Raw genomic sequence first — 20,441 nt, forward strand, 5'->3', positions numbered from 1 at the left:
ACAGGCCAAACCCACTGCACCACCGCACCCCCTGTGCAGCCAAAATTAGATGAATATAAAATATAGTTGTGTGACAAATTATTGGAAGGCAATCAAGCATGATTTCATTAAAGTGTTAGCAGGTCACAGGGGCAAGGTGGTGCAGTGGGTTGGACTGGGTCCTGCTCTCTGGTGGGTCTGGGGTTCAAGTCCTGCTTGGGGTACCTTATGACAGAGTGGTGTCCCATCCTGCATGTGTCCCTTCGCCCTCTGTTGCTGGGTTAGGCTCTGGCTCCCTGTGACCCAGCATGGGACAAGTGGTTCAGACTCTTAGTAGGTCTTTAACAGGGTAGCTGGTAGCACAGTGGTTATAGCTGTTGCCTTTGTTTCTGATAGTTGCTGGTTTGAATTTCACCTACTGCTGTAGTACCTTTAAGGAAGGCACTAACCCTAAATCGTTACAGTAGAAATTGCCACTTGTATAAATGGGTTAATCATTGTAAGTTGCTTGAGAGAAAAGTGTCAGCTAAAAGTAGATCTAATTGTGATTAAATGAAAAGCACAAGGTGCTGCCTACGTTCATTAACCATGGTAGAGTTTTGTCTGGGGGTGCGGTGGTGCAGCGGGTTTGGCCTGTGCCTTCTCTCTGGTGGGTCTGGGGTTTGAGTCCTGCTTGGGGTGCCTTGTGATGGACTAGTGTCCCATCCTAAGGGTGTTCCCTCCCCTCCAGCCTTACGCTCTGTGTTGCTGGGTTAGGCTCTGGCTTGCTGCGATCCTGCTTCAGATAAGTGGTGCGTGGGTTGGTTTGGTCTTTAATTTTACTGGGTGATGGTGGTCCTTTGGATGCTTACATAGTGTCATGGTAACTGAGTATTAGGAAGGAACTTGTTGCTTAGGTGGGGTGGCTAGAGCACACGAAGGAGTGTGATAGAGAACTAAAGTGATTTAAAATAGAATGTTGCAAGAAATTATACAAGAATAATCTGGACAGATGAGTAGCAAAAACTCATTAGAGTGATAAGCATAATCCTCGTATTACAGGGGACAGAACAAAAGTACAATGGTCAATGGATGGATGGATTTTTTAATTTTAGATCACCAGACATTCCAGCAACATGGATAAAAGGGCCCTGCCAACCATCATGGTGTTGGTATGGAAACGGAAGAATGACATTATAGTTCTGGGTCGCTATGGCACCGAAATCTCTATAAGCACGTTTCATGGTTCTCTCCACGTTAGAATCTGGACTCCACAGCAGCATAAAGTACTGTCAGCGTACCACAGAACATCATTTTAGATAGCGTAATGCTGCTAAAGCTAAGCAGAATGCCAGATCATGTGTTTTAGGGAACAGCGGACCCTTTTCCAAGGATTTCATACACGCTGACAAATGTACTGAAATGCTTCAGTTGCCATTTTGCTTCATCGGGATAGTATCTGCATGAGTATGAATAGAAATACAAATTTTGAAGAAAGGATTGGTTAGGGACGTGTCGCTTGTTCCGCTGGATGACCCTCTTTTGTGTGCCTATTTTTGAAAGAAGGTGCTCGACGCAGAAGATCGCCTCACAGCCGCGCTTTGCGTCACTTGTGCTACTCATTCTAAGTGACATCATCTTGCGGATTTTATTGATGCTCTGTAATGCAGCTAAGATAATAAGCAGAATGCCAGATCATGTGTTTTAGGGAACAGCGGACCTTTTTCCAAGGATTTCACACACGCTGACAAATGTATTGAAATCCTTCAGCTGCCATTTTGCTTCATCGGGATAGTATCTGCATATGAGTAACAGAGTCAGTCTGTTCTCTTTTAAAACGCGTTGTAAGTTCGGCGGGTAAAATAATAACATAATAAGGAATTCTTCACACGTAATGATCTACGACTACGTTTCAGAGAAAAATTCTAAACAAAGTGATAATAAAACGAAATTTGGGTGGGCTGCTGGGGGGGGGGGTGGCGATGGAAACCGCTTAATTACACACAGTTCGTCCACCACCACAAACAGTTTCGAGTAAACAATCAGCATAACACATCCACAACAAGCAAGAGTGCAAAAAAACGGAAGAGAATTTCGACCTTGCAATAAAAATGAATAAACCAAAACTTTCGCCCCCCTCAGCGCTCTCACGCACCGCTCTTCTAACAGGCGCTTTGATGGAGGGCTCGTGGCGCTCGAGGGCAGCACCTCACCCTCGCACCTGTTTTTTTGGCGCGCTGCCCGCGAGCATCGCGCCGCGAGCCCACCGCCCGAGCGGAACACAGCAGAGCGCAGCGCGCAGCCAGCGCGAGCCCAGGAAGCGCAGACGCAAAAAAAAGAAAAAAAAACGGTTTCACTCGATGCGGCTCGCAATAAGTGGAGTTTCCGACTTTATCCGTGATTGACGTCACTTTGCCCTGAGATAAGAAGCAAAGTCAAGAGGCGGTGTGAAAACTAACGTGTGACTGCGATGACTGCAACGGGACCGGAACACAGCTTACCGGTAAAGGCAAGGAAGGAGCTCCTGTTCCTGCTTTTCTACTTCAGACGCTGTGTGGCCGCGACGGCGATTTTGTGAACGATAGTGACGTAGAGTAAGTGACGCCGATGCAATAATTATATTCGCGAAGAATTATACAGTTACGAGTAGCCTACTAATAAATGAAATCTGCTCTCTTTTGTGCTTGTCCTACTAAAAGGTAACATGATGTTATATACGGGCGAAAGTCCTGCGCTCAGGCTCTGCAGAGAGATGTGGGGCTCAATGGAAAGAGGTGCGGTGACGGTGCCGCTTCGCTGAGAGTCGCACTTTTTTCGGCCCTACAGCGAGGACCGTCACTGTGACACTCGAACACGTTTTTTTTTTTTTTTTTTTTTTTTTTTTATTAACCGCTCATCCATTCACTTCCTGCGCGCGGGATCGAATAGAAATGTCACACTGCAGCGTGTCGTTTGTTCCTGCTTAACTAAGTTGAGATCGACGCAGACGTAATGATTTTCAGGCTCTCAATTTTCTGCACAACAACAAGTCGCGCCTCTCACGCTGCACGCTTTATTAAATAGCTTCGCTTGCTTTATTTTATCGGTGCTCATACACTTTACCTTTAGATGTATGCTGTTTTATTGAGGCCCGCGCGTGTTTTGGAAACTGCACTTACTCGTCAGGTTCAGTTGACGTACATGTCAAAACAACACAAAAAAATCATCACAGTCTTATCATATTATTGATATGTATTATTTCTGATTATTTCATGTAGTCAATGTGTTATTGTCTTACAATTATTCCTGCTGCGGGCCAGCAGGTGGCATGGTGGTTAGAGGCGTTACCTTCCGCTGGAATGAACTACGTCCGAATCCCACCTACTGCTGTAGTAGCCTCGATCAAGGTACTTACCCTGAACTGGTACGGTAAAAGTTGCTCAGCTGTATAGTAAATGCGTAAGTAACTAAGTTGCTCACCGGTATACATTGCTTTGGAGATGAGTTCCAGGTAAATACATTTACATTTTTTCACTTAGCAGACGCTTTTCTCCAAAGCGACTTCCAATGAACTCTATGTAGTGTTACCAGCTCACACACCTTATTCACCAGGGTAACTTACACTGCTAGATAAACTACTTTCAATGGGTCAGTCATCTATACATCAGTGGAACACAATCTCTCTGTCACTCACACACTATGGGAGAATCTGAACAGCATGTCTTTGGACTGTGGGAGGAAACCAGAGCACCCGCAGGAAACCCATGCAAACTCCACACAGACTGAGCGGGGATCAAACCCACGTTCTCTCGCACCACCCAGGCACTGTGAGACAACAGCGCTACTCGCTGTGCCACCCAGATTAAATAAATAAATGTCAGTGCATTCCTCCTGCTCCAAAACACCCTGTCCTGTGGTTTCTTGTGTCTGGACAGATACTATATGGAGTAGCAGTACATCTCTTTAGCTGAACTGTAGGTGCACTGTATGCAGAGAAGAGGCAGAGACTTATTTATTTAATTTACAGTTAGTACTTGGATCAAGTTTTAAAGATAATGTAAGGCTTAGAGTTAAAGCTTTGCCAGCCTGCTCACTGTAAATATGCGATGCACTTAGCCTACATACAGAGCATTCATATAAATACTGTTAAGTAGGAATCAGTCTTATTAAATAAGACAGCCAGTAGAAGAGAGATGGTTTCATAGCCTGTGAGAATTACATTTCTGAAATTGAACAATTATGAATGCTTGACTGAATCCAGAATTGTAAATGGTCAGATTTTAGTAACCTCTTGGACTTTGTCATAGGAATTAAAAGCTCACAGATGAGTTTCAGTAGATTGTTAATGTCACACCCATGAGCACAACGGCAACACCTGGTACCAGTCAGCCCGGCCAGGGATAAAGGCAGTGCCGTCCTGGTATCAGGTGCGGAATCTGCAACTCCTACCTGCTCGGCTTGTACATTCAGCGTTCTGTTCCCAACACCCTGTTCCCTAGTCGTTGTCCCTGTTTCTCCTGGGTTTTTACTTCTGTGTGTTTACCCGTGTTCTGAGTATTGCCTCGCCCTTGAAATGACGTTAGCTCCTCGGAAGACCCACGCCTGTCCCTGACCACCGAATTCGTCTGCTCCTGTGATCGTGACGAAAATCAGCCTACCCACACTTGGGTCCAAACCTTACCTCGGGTCCCCAGACCTTGGTGCTGACGGTTAACTGTTTTTTACACCCTTGCAACTTATGCCTTTATTAAAGAGTTTCAGCCTAAATATTTTAGATTTTGAAATGGACGGTTATACAATGACACACAAATGTATGGCTTAAAATGAGTGATAATTCATTACAGAATTACCACAGAAAAAAAGCACAAATAATACTACATACATATTACATAATGCACAATAGATGTTAGTTAAAATTTTAATTAACTGCTGCTGTAATATACAAGTTCTTTGGAAGAATTAATTTTTTCAGGAGAAGGAAGCCTTGATAAAGCTAAACTGATGCCTTGTTTGCCCTTTGCAATGTATGCGCTCCATTATTTACGCAGTGACTGAGGGACTAGAAGTGGGAGCTATCAAGGATAATTGGTACGTGAAGGACATCTGCTAAATAGACAATAATGAAGTCAGAGCAAACACATTATTACACTTATGTACAGACTAGTGGAGGGTGCAGTGGCACAGCAGGTTTGGCTGGGTCCTGCTCTCTGGTCGGTCTAGGGTTCAAGTGCTGCTTGGGGTGCCTTGCAATGGATTAGCATCCAGTTGGGGTGTGTCCCCTCCAGCCTTGGACCCTGTGTTGCTGAGTTAGGCTCTGGTTTGCTGTGACCTTGCTCGGGACTAGCAGTTTCAGACTGTGCGTGTTTAGACCATCAGCTGCAAATCAGTCTATAGAACCAAAATACCTTTTGGAATAGTTCAGCATCACAGAATCAGGATTTGAAAGAGAGTGTGTTTGGTTTAATTTGGTCCAGGGTCTGAAGTGCTGCTCAGGAAGGAGGACTTCTCCCGGGCTATCCTTAACTTCTTAGGATTGATAGAGTGGAGCTGTGTCAGTGTTGTCACCTTGCACAGTGCCTCCTCCAACATTAGTTTCTGTCAAACACTGCAAAGCAGAGAGAGAGACACGGGTGAGAGAGGGTAATCGCCTGTGTTATTCTTCGGCCTTGTCCCTGGATGATGTTTTCAGCACAGGAAAAGGTCCCCCCTCTGCCTGCCATTGTGACTGCCTATAGGGTGGAGGCAGTGTGCAGGGTTGCAGTGCACAAGTTATTTCTGGATAGAGGAAAAAGGCACATGAGCACAATAATAACAGGGAGTGCTCATCATTGATCTCAGGGCCCTTGAACACTCCGGCATGTGTTAAAAAAGTAAAATACTATGCTTAGAGATCTTGTCATGAATCTTGTGTATTCCAACCTTCAGGGTTTGAACAGTGATGCCCTGTTATGTGAAACTGATAAAACTTTAGTTATCATTGAATTGTAAATATGTGTTTGGACTATTGTAGAGACTTGTAACTGTGTGGGATTATAAACTGAAGTTACAAAATGCAGGCTGTGCAAATTTTCAATTTTGCCCTTTGTTTGTCTCTGCACAGGTGGCAATACAGAGCTGGAGGACTGAGGAAATGTAATAAGGGCTCCCATTGGTGAGGAATAAGCTAGGCTTTGAAGACATTGCACCCGAAGCCTAACTTCACTCCTTGCGGTGAACAATTCAGCATTAAAAATCCCTTGAAGATCTGATGCTCTTTGTTACTGGTGGACAACATGCACATAGAAATATCAGCCTCCTTCCCATAGCAAACAAGGAATGGTATGGATCGTGCGGAACCTGTCAAGGGTTGGCATCTAAGGTACTGAATCCCTGTTTTGGATCTCCTGTCATTCAGAGGGAGCTGGACTGCCTGTTTCTCCTAGGGCTTGTTTATTAAAGGGAAAAATAGGTTGCAACAGTGTGAAAACAGGTGTCTCTCCAAGACCACCTGAAATCCTTGGACAGCAGTTCTTCTGTTGGATTCAGGAAGGTGCAATGCTTACAGTCCACCATACTGCACTGTTGCTCTGTACCTAGTCAGTGTGTCCACCTCACAGCAACAGTTTGCTGAAGACCTCCGATCAAGGAGCGCACCCCCTACGGGCAAAGGAGGCAGAATAACAAGAGGAGAAAGGGAAGCAGGCACCTGAAACCCCCGATCATGCAGTCCGACGACCTGTTCATCCGCAAGTTTCGCCGCCAGAACCTTCGGCCTCCACTGGCATCGGTCACCTTTGAGGCAAAAAGGGAGAGTGTTGGTGTGCGGACACGGGTGGTAGCGGAGTGGCCCCCCAGGAGAGGCTACGACAGTGTGGATGGCGAGGGTGTGACCCCTAGTCGGGTGGGCTCCAATCTTCGCTCGGCGGGCCGCAGCCACATCATGCAGAGGAGCAACAGCGACGTGACACTGGGGGACCTGGAAGCCCCGGGGAAGGGCGTAGGCAAGGTCATGGGGATGGGGGGCCGGAAGGTAGGCCTGGGAGATGAAGGTATTGTGGATACAGGGCTACCAGGTGATTCTGGGGGGATGCTGCACAGGGAGTATGGTAGCCTCTCCTCATTGGAGCAACAGACACGCCCACAGCTGTTAAATAGTGATGAACAGGGTGTCCTGAGCCCCTCCTCCGCTCTCCGTTTCAAAGACCCACTCCTCTTACTGGGCCTTCCAGGCCCTGAGTCTGAACCGGAACATGAGCCTAACAACTTCTTCCGCGCTCTGTCCGCACCAGAAGGAGACTCGAAGGTAGCCAAGGCTGCCAAACTGGAGCAACAAAGCAAGAAGGCAAAGACTAGCAGCTCCCCACAGCTGGCCCAGGTGTGCCCTGGTGACAGTCTGGGGGGTGGGATGTGGGTCCGGAATTTTGCGCACTATGATGTGCAGAGCATTCTCTTCGACCTGACAGAGGCCGCGTCCAACCGTGACAGCATTGGCCGTAAGAAGAACATCACTTCAGGGGCTTCTGCAGCATCACAGCTACGGCCGTCCACTGCGGCCACCCCTCCTTTGCCAGCGGTGGGGGGCGTTAGTAGCGAGGAGGACCCCGAGGCCCTACGGGAGACAGCGCTGCTAGATGAAGGCGATGGCAATGACAGTGACATGCTCCTCAGCTGCCCTCACTTCCGGAATGAGATTGGGGGCGAAGAGCGGGCAGGCCTTGGGCGGGCGCGGGGCCCGGGGGGGCTGCGGCTTAGCCTGAGGAGCCCTAATGACGCTGTGTCCGTGCTGGAGGAGCCCAGGGAGAGCCATGTGCAGCAGCAGGGCAAGAGCAATTACTTCATTGAGCACGCAGACTTGGGGGCCCACTACTATCGCAAATACTTCTACATGAAAGGTAATGCGGCCAGCGCTGGGTTCTCAAATTGGCCATGGGGAGACATGGTATTACACTATAGCAACTGGCAGTGTCAGAAAACCAAAGCATTGGAGCATCGGTATGATTTCCAGGGAAATACAGACAATGTTGTTAATATTACAACTTTGCTCCTTAGCTGACTCATTTACCCAGCATTTGCAATATTGGACCCATGTTCAGTGCTTGGTTCCTGTTCTGGAGCAATTCAGGGGTATTACTTGGTCGAAGTTGACTAGAGTAATAGTGGGGCTCAAACCAGCAACCTTCACGTTGTAAGCTATGTTCTTAACTACTGGCTACCTCACAGTAGTCAGTAGTGATGCATTCTGTCGCATATTTCGTTTCTGTGATTTCTGATCATGTGTCTTTGCTAGTCTGTACTGCTACATAGTTTGCTCAGTTGAATCGTTTTCATTTTCATTGTATGTGGATCATTTTATTTGTCCATGACACATTAATTAAAGTAATAAGACATCTATAGTGTGACCGAGGTATGTCGTGTCAGGTTCCTGTTATTGTGCGTTTTCTTTAAATAGGAAAAAAATTGTTTGGAGTGAATATTTTCAAGCATTTGAGTTCTTTCACATGTGGTTGCTTGGCTTTGCTCTTGTTCTTTTAAACCCGTAAACACACAGCCTATTCTTGCATATCCCTTGAGTCACCGCACAGAGAGATAATAGAACAATACTCTGACCCATAAGACTTAAATTGCTCATTCAGCAGAAAAATACCTTGTGTTCCTGCATAATGCTCCAGAGATTTAACAAAAGATTTTTTTATTACATGTTGTCTATAATTAGTAGCTGAAGTGTTACAGATTTGACTTTGATTACATTCTGTCTGTTCCATGCGTATAAATTTCTTTGCTATGTTTAGTACTTTCTGATTTAGTGTATCTTTCTCAGGATCTCTGAGTGTGTAAGTTTTATGTGGTTATGTTTTGTCTCTAGCTCTGCCACCTTTCTGGCTCTGCAAAGCTGTCTAGTTGTGCTTTCTGGTGGTGCTCAAAAGGTAAAGAATAAGGTTACATGTCCTAAGTTTCTGCCTTTTAAGTGACCACATTATGCCTCTTTGGATCGCCTCCTCTTCCTCGCACCCACAGATCACCAGAACTTCTTTGGTGTGGACGAGCGCCTGGGACCTGTTGCCATCAGCTTTCGACGGGAGGAGAAGGAGAGCTCCAGTGGAGTTCAGTACAACTACAGGATCATCTTCCGCACCACCGAGGTAAACCCACACAAAGCAGAGCTCAGAGAAATGTGTTTCACTGGGGTCTGATTTATATTTAAAACACCTGAATAACTTAAAATCTGGTGTTACACAACACTTGGGCTGTGAGTTAGGCTTATGGGTTCGAATCTGGCTCTGCGTGGAGTTTGCATGTTGTCCTTTCTGTTCAAGTGGGTTTCTTCTGGGTGCTCTGATTTCCTCCTTCAGTCTAAAGAACTATGTTTAGATGAACTAGGACAACAGTTAGTTTAGTGGTTAGACATATCACCTTACAACTGAGAGACCTGGGTTCAAAAACCCACAAACCTTCTAGGTTTTCAACCTAGGACTCAACCATCACTCAGCCATAAGATGATGTGAATACCAGGTGAGGTGTTTCGGGCAAAAATAAACTTCTTGACTGAAAGATCAAAACCTTGCAGTATTCATAGTTCCAGACTGTATATCACACAATCACCTGATGTAGAACGTGTAGCAGTCAGCTGTTGCTTTTCCCCTCGGCTCAGTTGAAGACTCTACGGGGCTCCATCCTGGAGGAGTCAGTGCCGTCAGCAGCGCGCCATGCTACTCCCCGTGGTCTTTCTCCCAAGCGGCTGCTGGAGCACATCATACCCGAGCTAAACCTGAACTGCCTACGATTGGCCTCCAACTCTCCCAAAGTCCGGGACACACTGTTGAAGCTGGACGAGCAGGGGGTGAGTTGATGGAGGGGGTACTGAGACATGGCGGGGCAGCCTCGAGGGAGATATTACGGCAGAAAGCAATACAAACACTGGCTCTCCTGACTTTTGTTAGAAATAGCCTCTGTGTTGGCAGCAAAACAGAATCAATGAAGCGTCTCAATCCACTTTTGATAAAGTTGTCATAGAATTTTAATGGAAGTATGAAAAAATGTTCAGAAAAAATTATGCACTGGCAACTTTTAGCGTTCACATAAACAGTATTTGCTGTAATGAAATAAATCAAATATCTGAGTTATACTTTTGACTTTATAATATCATAACTATAGGGAGTAAACTAAATGTAAGGGCATGGTTTTAACTCTCTGCTCCGTCTCAGCTGAACTTCCAGCGGAAGGTGGGGGTGATGTACTGCCGGGCCAACCAGAGCTCTGAGGAGGACATGTACAACAATGAAAGCGCGGGTGCTGCTTTTGACGAGTTCCTAGATCTTCTGGGGGAGCGTGTGCGACTGCTGGGATTTGAGAAGTACCGGGCACAGCTGGATACAAAGTGTAAGTTGGCCAGAAATTACACTGAACACACACTAGTCAGGCTTTGAGAAGTGCCACTAGTCACCAAATGTCAGCGGTACACCTTCGTTATGTTGCATTTGTTTGTACATTTATTCACACACACTTATATAGACACACTCACCCACACAGAATGCCTGAGATTTAAAAAAATGAGACAATGCTGCTGGAAAAGCATTCAGACACACTCATATGAACAAATGCACTGTATCCTCAATTTATGAACACAGCTAGAAGCTGAAGTCTGACTTGATTTGTTTGCATCTCCAAAATAATGTTTACTAAGTCACTATCAATCAAAGGTATGTAAAACAAGTATTGCTCCACATATTCACAGGTTAAGATCTAAGAAATTTCAGATGAAGTTATAAAAAACAAATCCTCTGCTACACTTCATTATCAGTAGCCACATGTACAGGGTCATGGTGTGCAAAAGGCATGGGGTGCAAAGCAGAGCACAAAATGGTCTTAATGTCAGTCCATTGCAGTGCAACAGTTTTTAATTATTAATTTATATCAACTTGGTGGCGCAGTGGGTTTGGCTGGGTCGTGCTCTCTGGCAGGTCTGGGGTCCGAGTCCTGCTTGGAGTGCCTTGTGATGGACTGGCGTCCTGTCCTGGGTGTGTCCCCTCCCCCTCCAGCCTTGCGCGCTGTGTTGCCGGGTTAAGCTCCAGCTCGCCGCGACCCCGCTAAGGACAAGCGGTTTCAGACAGCGCGTGTGTGTGTGTGTGTGTGTGTGTGTGTGTGTGTGTGTGTGTCTGTTAACTTAATTTAATTTTAACTTTGTTAATTTCAGACTACATTAAAATTGAAAATTTAAAGTTTCCTGGGGGGGTGTGGTGGCGCAGTGGGTTTGGCCGGTGCTCGCTGTGTGGCGGGTCTGGGGCTCAAGTCCTGCTAGGGGTGCGCTGTGTCGGACTGGTGTCCCGTCCTGAGTGCGTCTCCATCTCCCTTAGCCTTGTGCCCTGTATTGCCAGGTTAGGCTCCAGCTTGCCATGACCCCACTTGTGAGAAGCGGTTATAGACATTGGTTGGTTGGTTGGTTAAAGTTTCTGAAAACAAATATGTATTGTCTGCATTACCTCTTATTTAATCCCAAATTCTGACCAGTCCATGCAATAAACATGTCCAATGTTTCTTGCTTTCTCCCACTTCAAACTTTTATTATCTACACCTTCAAAATACTTTTCATTTTTACATATCATTAACTCTGAGGTACATTAAAATTAATTCTTATTTAAAACGTCTGAAAATAATAAATACCTATTCATTTCGGATTGTAGACCAGTTGATTCTAAAAAAATTTGCAGTATTTAACATCTTATTACTGATCAGCAACACTGATAAATACCACACGATCTCTAAACACCGTGGAAACGTGGTGAATCAAGGTGGTCTTATGCTTTTGTTCTAATGGGTGTGTGGAAATGCAGGTTGGATGTCGCTGTAACAGCCAAATTTTAGAAAATGCAGAACAAATACACACACACACACACACACACACACACACACACACACACTGAAACCACTTGCCCCAAGCCAGAGCCTAACCCAGCAGCACAGGGTCCAAGGCTGGAGGGGGAGGGGACACACCCAGGACAGACTGCCAGTCTACCACAAGGCACCCCAAGTAGGACTTAAACCCCAGACCCACCAGAGAGCAGGCACAGGTCAAGCTTGCTACGCCACTACGCCATCATTTTCCCTTGCAGAACAAATAGATTAACTGAATTATCTTTGAACATTCATAATTCAAATGTTTGTTATGTGAAGAGTCGGCGTACACACTTCTTACTCAAACACAAACACTTTAAATCCTGCCGATTTTGCGGAGAGTTTTCAACAAAGTGACTTGCAATGTTAAGCTGCCTACAATTATTTACCCATTTATAGAGATGGGAGATTTTTTACTGGAGCAATTCAGAGAAGTTACCTTACTCAGTGGTACTACAAGCTATCTGTAAACAAAGGTTTGAGCTGTGTCATTGTGCGTCATTAATAATTAAGTTTTTTAACAATTCTCTTCTTCTTGCTTAGCGGATTCCACTGGTACTCATTCGCTGTACACACGATACCAGGACTATGAGATCATGTTCCATGTGTCAACCATGCTCCCCTACACACCCAACAACATGCAGCAGGTACATTTGCTATAGCTCTCCACACAAACAAAGTGCTTTGTTTCAGAAAACATTGAAAACTGCCATGATGATGAAGTTTAAAAGCTGATGACTGATTTCTCTACTTTTTAGTCTTTTTTTTTTTTTTTTTTTTAGCTAAAAACTAAAAAAGAACAAAATAAGTAACATTATCTTCAGATTTGTTATGTTATATGTATACCCCAAAATAAAAGACTTCTCCAGAAGTAATGTAAACTTATCCCCTGTTATCTGGTCCAAATTCATTCATGAAAACCAGCCAAGTACTGAAACTGTTTACTATATTGTTGCTATTTTTTAAAGTTTTTCTGTGTCTATAGAGTAACAGTGGACTATTCATGGAAATTCACTGTGAAACGGTGAAAATTAATAGCCTATTGTCTCGAAAATAAATTTTTATAAGTAGTGGTTTCGTAAAGTTAACTTATTATTAATAGTGTGCCTGGACTGACTTGAAGAAGATGAGGGCTGTATGTCACATTGAAATAAGTGAATAATTAGAAAACTGAAGCACAATGATGCAAAACAGAGAATACAACAGAAGAATACATGAATAAACAAATGAGACTGTAGAGCACCTGAGTGCAGTTGAGAGCATGGGTACATGGTTCCCACAAAGCAGTGTGTCTCACAGTCTCTTTCAGACATGAGCTTAGGGCATTTTTCAAATGCACTCTCAGTTTTTCATGCTGAACTGAACATTGCAGGCCTGGACCGAATGTAGCAGCCCAGATCAATGAAAATCTGGACCAGTGATAAGTGCTATTAATAATCTCGGTACAGATAAGAGAAGAACTGGATATTGGAAAACCAAAAAATGGGGAATGAGTGTATGCTTATTGATTCAAGATGTTGACCTGTATTGCATAACATGAAGGAAGCCATGGCTAACCATCCTTTTCCTTAAAACCGCCTGACTTCTTGGCAGCTACTGAGGAAAAGGCACATTGGCAATGACATTGTGACCATCGTCTTCCAAGAACCAGGAGCCCTGCCCTTCACCCCAAAAACCATTCGCTCGCACTTTCAGCATGTATTCATCATCGTCCAGGTCCACCATCCCTGCACGGAGCACACCTACTACAGGTACTGGCCACTGAGTCTGCTTGCTCAAAAATCAATACTGCACACACAGGGAAGAGTGTGATAGGACTCCTTTACTGGTATCCTTCAGTGGTGTGGTTCTATGTTCTGTACTGCAAGGTATGCCATTTCCCACACTGTTTTAAAAAACTGCACATCAGTTAAGTGTCCTTTGCCTCTTCACCATACTTAAAGCTACTGATCTAATCCCCACTCTCAAATTTATTCTAAGGGTGGCTGTGACCAGATCCAAGGATATTCCACTGTTTGGACCCCTCTTCCCCAAAGGGGCTCACTTTCCCCGTTCTCCGGCGTTCCGGGATTTCCTCCTGGCCAAGGTGGTAAATGCTGAGAATGCGGCAGAGAAGTCCGAGAAGTTCCTCTCCATGGCAACACGCACACGCCAGGAGTACCTGAAGGACTTGGCAGAGAACTTTGTCACCACCACACCCATTGACTCCTCAACCAAGTTCCCCCTTCTTTCTCTTGGTGGCAAGCGAAAGGACAAGCTGAAGGGCGCCAAGGGTGCGGAGCTACACAGTGCAGGGGCCTTGATATGGGCTGTGCTCGCAGCAGAGGGCGGAGCAAACAGCGACAGAATACCCTGCCTTCTGGGTATTTCTGCTGAATCGGTGGTGCTGATTGAGAGGTCTTCTCGTCGGGTGGTTTTCAACTGCTGTTGCCGTGATGTGATTGGCTGGAAGGCAATGATGGAGGGAGGAGCAAAAGGCGGGCCTTGCCTTGACATCTTCTATGAGCGGGGAGACTGGGTGTCTGTCAGTGTTTCTGACAGCCAGATGGATGACATCCGGGAGGTGGTCCAGAGACTAGAGGTGAGTGGGGAAGTAGCTGTCCTCATTAGCTTTTAACCTTTGAGGGAGTTCACCTGCACCATCAGGCTCACAGTGTCTTAGCAGTTATTCAGGAAGTCCAGAGACTGAAGCTGTCAGGCAGAAAAATATCCAAGTACTTCAAGATTTGTAAGCATAATAACTGGCAGAGTGATATTTCACTGCAAATCCCAGAAAAGGTCTCTCCTGATGTTCAAGTAAATGTGTGAAATTGTGTCCTTTAATTTACTTTTATTTAAACAACTAAAGAATGTAATGAAATTAAATGTTTTTTTTCTGTGCCCAGTCCTGTTTCTGCAAAATTTTACAGATTGAGTTTCTGCTGTGTAAATTTATAAATACTGTGTGCAAGCAGTGGGAGACTGACGTTTTCTCCCTCCCACAGCTGGTCACACGGGGGTGTGAGGCGCGGGAGATAACTGCCCTGAGGGATGCTGTGGGCCAGCCAGGCTTCTCGCTGAACGAGGAAGGCTTCGTGGTGGATCTGCAGCGCTACAGCTATGTGGAGAAAGCGGGACTGCAACACTGGGCACGTGTGGTGCAGCTGTGCGGGCATTCACTGGTGGGTATGCCTCAGGCTGAGAGGACCAACCTGCTGCGTACCACATCCAAAATCCAGCTCACCGTCATCGCTCCGGATGAAAAAGGAAAGCCACGCAGGTAAGTAGAAGGGAGGCAGTGACTAACACACCTCATGGCAAAGAAGCTGGGATGGGGGAGGAGCAGGAGAGGGAGCAGTTTGGCCCTTTTTTCTGGTTTCTTGAACAGGATTTCTTACCAAAACTTATGGAGTCTGACAGAATACATGTGTCTGTGGATGGACGTAACATGGTATTGTTATTCTGGTTAGCTCTTCAGTAGCTAGAGAGTGAGAATAATTGGGTAAGGAGGTACTTTTATCCATATAGTATGCAAATTTTTACTTTCCAGCATTCATTTATCCAATCATTCCCTGCTTTGCCTATTCCATTGAGGGTTGGTCCATCCAGCTACAGCAAGATATTTTCATTGTAGAAGTACAGAATGAACTCCCTGGTATTAGGTTACGAGTGCAGTCCCCCACAGATGTCATCTTCTGACTGTTTGGATGTTTTTGCATCTATCACCTGTCCACAGGAGTTTCTCAGAGCTCTACCAGAAGGCCATGCAGGACACGGAGCACAAGGCAGAGGGGGGGCAGTGCAGGGAGGCCTGGGTTTTGGAGGAGAACAAGGAGTGTGAAGAGGGTGCGGGTGAGACAGCCCAGCCAGCAGAAGAAGCAACACCCAAAGATGTGCCACCGGGGCCAGTCGTGGAAGGGGAATGTCAGTACTCACTCATCTCCCCGCCTTTCCAGCACGCTCTCCAGCATAACCCTGCCAGCCTGCTTCTCGATGACACCCCCAGCCAACTGACACACGGTTGCTCACTGGAGAGGTACCCGCCCCAGCTGGACTCGTGCAGCAAGTATGCCGCATGTAGCCACATATTCAGTCTCTTCACACCTGTGTCCTGTAAAGTCTTAACAGCCATCCCAGTTGTTGCATTTGTAAGATACCTCTTCCTTGTCATAAGGAATATTAGTTGAAGTCACACTAATGGCTCATTAATTTGTTTATGTTTCAGAATGTACCGTTGAGTTTGTGCAATACGAGTTTGAATGCAAAATAAAGAGTGGCACTCTGCATTGGTCCTTTAGCATAGTTGATGTTACCTGGTGGTACTGACACAGTTTAATATGGGTTCAAGTGTAGGTAGCCCTTGTATTTACAGACAGTCTCTGAACACTGTCCTGTTCCAAAAAAGGTCACATAGAAAGGTAAAAATTCATAGCTCAAATGCCATAAAAAGACAGGCAGTAAGAGTCATGAATATTTTCCTTTTCTTGACAGTTCGTTGTATGACAGTAGGACCAAGCTGAAGGATAATCACATCTACACCAACATTACGGCACTGCATGACACCACACCTGACCTTATCTTGGCGGTCAAGCCCAAGTCGGTCCTGGATGAGGAGGGGCTGCAGGACCAGGTACCACCTGGCTTATTCATGGTCCTCGGTTCCCAGTACAGGAAGGAGGAGATCCCATCAATATGGATCTATGCTTAAACACAATGTCCCTCCCTCTTTTTTTCACTTCATCACTTGGTTTTAAACCCAAGGAAGAGTTTTACTTCTGTTCTCCTGTAACCCGAAATACCACAGGAGAATAACTTCATCAGTAGGTGACGTGTGAAACATAACTTTTTTATAAACTGGCACTTAAGAAACATTGTGATAATATATTAGGTAAAATTAAACTTTGACGTTCCTTTAATTGTAATGAACTGATATCTTGTGGTATCTGCTGAAATAAACTGAAGGTTGCCAGTTCAAAACCCACTCTGCACTCCTGCTGTCATCCCATTGATTAAGGTCATCTGAATGGCTCCAGTGAAAATACCCTGATGTGTAGATAGGTCACATGTTATACACTGCTTTGGACCAGAGTCATCTAAGCAAGGAATGAAAAGTAGTAACAGAGGTTAAGTTATGAATTCATGTTTAGGAGTGTGTCCCTATGTTTTGTGTGAGGCCCTTGCGACATACTTGGTATTTTTTGCAGGCTGTAAGGGCGGTCGCAAGCGAGGGTCGGCTCTCTGCCACCGAACCCTCCCAGCCACCACCTCTCTTGGTCAGCTTGGAGGCTGGCGACCGCAGCTCCCGTGCCCTAAACCTGCACAACTCTATAACCAAGAGTAGGTAGCCTGAAGCCTCACTCCAGTGTTGCTGCACCATCTCTCCAGCACCATCTCTCATTAGCATTTTCTCACCTTCCTGTGTCTAGTCTGCCATTCCCTTTCACTAAGTATGAGTTATAAAATCAAACACTGTGTTAAAGGCTGAACTTTTACTTGTTATGAAGCATAGCCTGACTCATAGGGAAGACATTTGCTCTAAAAGAAAACACAGAGGTTAGGTGTGAGCTGAATAGGCAATACAGATGCAGCACTGGAAGAAGTAGCACTTTATTACTGTGCACCAGTTTGATCCTGTGCTGATTCCCCTTTCTCAGTAATTACTGAATGGGAAATAACTGTAAAGTGTACCTTTGTAACTAGGCAGCCAGGTTGTTCCTCATACCACCTTCATGATCTGCACCGAGTCCTCATTCCCCACCCCCCATTTCCCTAAGTTACCCCACCACTCCGAGTTCCACATTGAGCAGGAGACAGATGGGAAGTGGGCTTCAGACTGTCCCAAAACAAGGAACCCATTTGGCCATCTGCTCTATGCACCTCCCCTCTCCCTCCCCCTCCCTGCGCCTGTCCCTCTGAGTCACACTGTGTCACTGTGTGCCTCCTTTGATGGGTTTTGAATGTACTACAGGACGAAGCTCATGCGTTGAACTTTTGTTTAATGCAGAAATCTGCAGCATACATCTCGCTCAAACCATGTTGTTACACTTCTTAAGTTGCTGCATTTAAATGTTGAATTAACAATCAATTCTAAATGAACAATTTGGTAGAAGTTTGGCAGTCATTTCCTTTTCCTGAAATTGTTCATATTTAAATGGTTTAAAATTGTTACTCTAGCCTACCGCCTGAATTTTAATGTAGATGTGCTACATTCTTCACATTTGCCCCAACATGGATGTGAAGGGACAGAGTCCCTCTTCTGTGGAGAGCACTGCCGCCTGCTGGTGAACGTTTCTTACTGGCAATCTTGCAATTAACAGCCCTTGAAAGAGATATTTCTACAAATCACTTAATAACTTGAATAGGCATAAAATTTTAAACAGAAACTTGGCATGACTCCTTTTTTAATTTCATGCCATTTGCCTACTGCTACAGTTTGTGCAGTGCTTTATCAGTGATTTCTCAATTATGGGTATTTATTGATAGTATTGGTAATGAGAGACTGATAGCAGTGTGTACATTATCTTTCCCTGCTTCCCTCAGTACTGTCAGAGACCACTGATTCCTCTGAGGAGGAATGGCAGTCCATCTCAGACCTCGCCACAGCCTGTCGCAGTATTCTGGAGGCCCTGTCTCAAGAAGGTTAGGATGACGTGGGCTTACGAGAAAATCTTCCATGCGTTCCCATAAAGTACTGATGTTGTTTTTTTCTGAGCATGGCCATGAAACTACTGATGCTCCATATTTTGCACTACGATGTAACAGACCAAATTGCTGGAGACGGAGCCCAGGCTACGGGGGACAGCACAATCACACCAGTGCAAATGGACTCCAAGATGAAAGACATACCGCATAGGTGAGCTCCTCATGTCCTCTTTCAAGAAAGATTAATCCAAATATACCATTGATTTATCTACATAGCAACAAGCAGTTCTTGGACTTGTCATTAAAAGTGTGTCAGTTTAACTCAAAGGAGGAGAAACTGGCATTATGTATTTGAACAATGTGCCAGTCTTGAACTTTCTGCATGTAAACACATTGCTTTGACTAATCAGCTGCAATAAATAAACGTTGAGACACAACAGGCCATGGAAGAAAGACACACACACTGAAACTACTTGTCCCATGCGGGGTTGTGGTGAGCTGGAGCCTAGCCTGGCAGCACAGGGTGTAGGGGGAAGGGACACACCCAAGATGGGAGGCTGGTCTGTCACAAGGCACCCCAAGCAGGACTTGAACCACAGACCCATCAGAGAGCAGGACCCAGTCAAACCTGCTGCACTGCACCCCACCATGGAAAATGTTTATCAGCATGCACAGATTATCTCCACTTCTCTATTATACACTTTGTTTCCCCTGCACTGAAAAATCTGTTTAGAGTATGAGTATGTTTGTCTTTGTTGATCATAATGGTGAGAAAAAAAAGGCCAGTACACAAAATGCAAAATAGATGGCGAAAAGCAGCCAAAACAAAAAGATGTTATTTGCACCAGAATTTTCTCTCTGCTCATGAAATTAGACTGAAACTTCACTGATATCTAACTAATTGTAATTAATGTTACTTCTTTTCTTGAATAAAGTCTGTGGTGCTGCTGTGTGCTGGCAGTAGTACGGCTCAAGTGCTGTCATATGGTTAATATCTGGCCTTGTAGATATACCGGGGCAAAAAAAGGCTTTCTAATCCTGTGTCTGGGATTACTTTTTGTTTTGATCTCGGTGCCCTTTTTGCAAATAACTCCTTCATAAATGCGTTTCTTCCTTCTCAGTATAACCTTTTTAATTCTGGCGTGAAGACTGGTGTCCTAATGACTTCACAGGAAATATTTTGAAGCATTACTGAAGTGCCCTGTGCTTACAGGATAATGCTTAAAAAAGTGTTTTTAATTCATTTTTTTCTGTTACAATATGCATAATTTTGATCATTTTCAGGTTGCTTTTAAATCTAAAGGATTTTTGCTCGCAATTTCCCCTTTTCCTGTTTTGTGGTTTTTACAGGCACACAAAGTGCTCAGTTCCTTAGATGAGTCTGAGGTGCATTAACCTGAGGAACTGAGCTGTGCTGTGGCAAAGCGTTTTCGACATGATTGACATAATTTTTTCTTAAGGCATTTGTACATGGGGAAGAAAAGGATTCCAGGATGGCTTAGACAGCAGAGGAGGTGGAGCCGGGCCTCTATGAGTAGTGTTTCTTGTTACAGATCCACCCTGCTCTCAATGTGTTATTTATTTATTCTGTAATTCTGTGTCAGCTGTTTGTTGTCTGTAAATACTGGAAGCATCTAGAACCACAGCAAATTCCTTGTGTGTATCAGCACACTCGCCCAGTAAGACTCATTCTGATTCTGATTCTGAGTATGAACCCCTCTGTCCCTTCTTCTGCAGTGACACCAGTAGCCACCTGGAGGAGAAAGTGTCCCAGCTGGAGACCATGCTGAAGAGGCTACAGGATGACCTGCAAAAGGTACTGACACCCAGCATTAGTTAGTCCCTTGTCCCCACCCGGACCCACTCCTGCTCTTCACCTCAGTCACACACAATGACTAATACCTCTCATTTTCTGACCTGCTGCCTGCCTCACACCTGAGCCTGAGACAGACAGACAGGCAGAGAAGGAGTATAAACAGTATTCAGTGTTCTTTAAGCCATTATATTGATTTTTA

General features: G+C 45.1%; 1 protein-coding gene across 4 annotated transcripts in view; it reads left to right on the forward strand.

The window, feature by feature from the left end:
- Nucleotides 1-20,441, forward strand: part of LOC108925436 (signal-induced proliferation-associated 1-like protein 2) — a 47,234-nt gene that overhangs the window by 20,049 nt on the left and 6,744 nt on the right. For 3 of the 4 annotated variants that reach the window (XM_018737348.2, XM_018737352.2, XM_018737353.2), the window contains exons 2-15: nt 6,038-7,808; nt 8,932-9,056; nt 9,566-9,754; nt 10,119-10,293; nt 12,349-12,452; nt 13,399-13,556; nt 13,786-14,386; nt 14,790-15,064; nt 15,521-15,820; nt 16,276-16,414; nt 16,989-17,121; nt 18,325-18,423; nt 18,547-18,637; nt 20,164-20,242. In XM_018737348.2, the coding sequence (XP_018592864.1) occupies nt 6,638-7,808; nt 8,932-9,056; nt 9,566-9,754; nt 10,119-10,293; nt 12,349-12,452; nt 13,399-13,556; nt 13,786-14,386; nt 14,790-15,064; nt 15,521-15,820; nt 16,276-16,414; nt 16,989-17,121; nt 18,325-18,423; nt 18,547-18,637; nt 20,164-20,242 (3,639 nt within the window). In that variant the 5' untranslated portion in view covers nt 6,038-6,637. Of the gene's footprint in view, nt 1-2,506; nt 2,553-6,037; nt 7,809-8,931; nt 9,057-9,565; nt 9,755-10,118; nt 10,294-12,348; nt 12,453-13,398; nt 13,557-13,785; nt 14,387-14,789; nt 15,065-15,520; nt 15,821-16,275; nt 16,415-16,988; nt 17,122-18,324; nt 18,424-18,546; nt 18,638-20,163; nt 20,243-20,441 lie in introns of those variants that run through there. The other variant, XM_018737349.2, reaches the window with a different exon arrangement.

This window comes from Scleropages formosus, chromosome 13, assembly GCF_900964775.1.
Source record: "Scleropages formosus chromosome 13, fSclFor1.1, whole genome shotgun sequence".
NCBI classification, from domain to species: Eukaryota; Metazoa; Chordata; class Actinopteri; order Osteoglossiformes; family Osteoglossidae; genus Scleropages; species Scleropages formosus.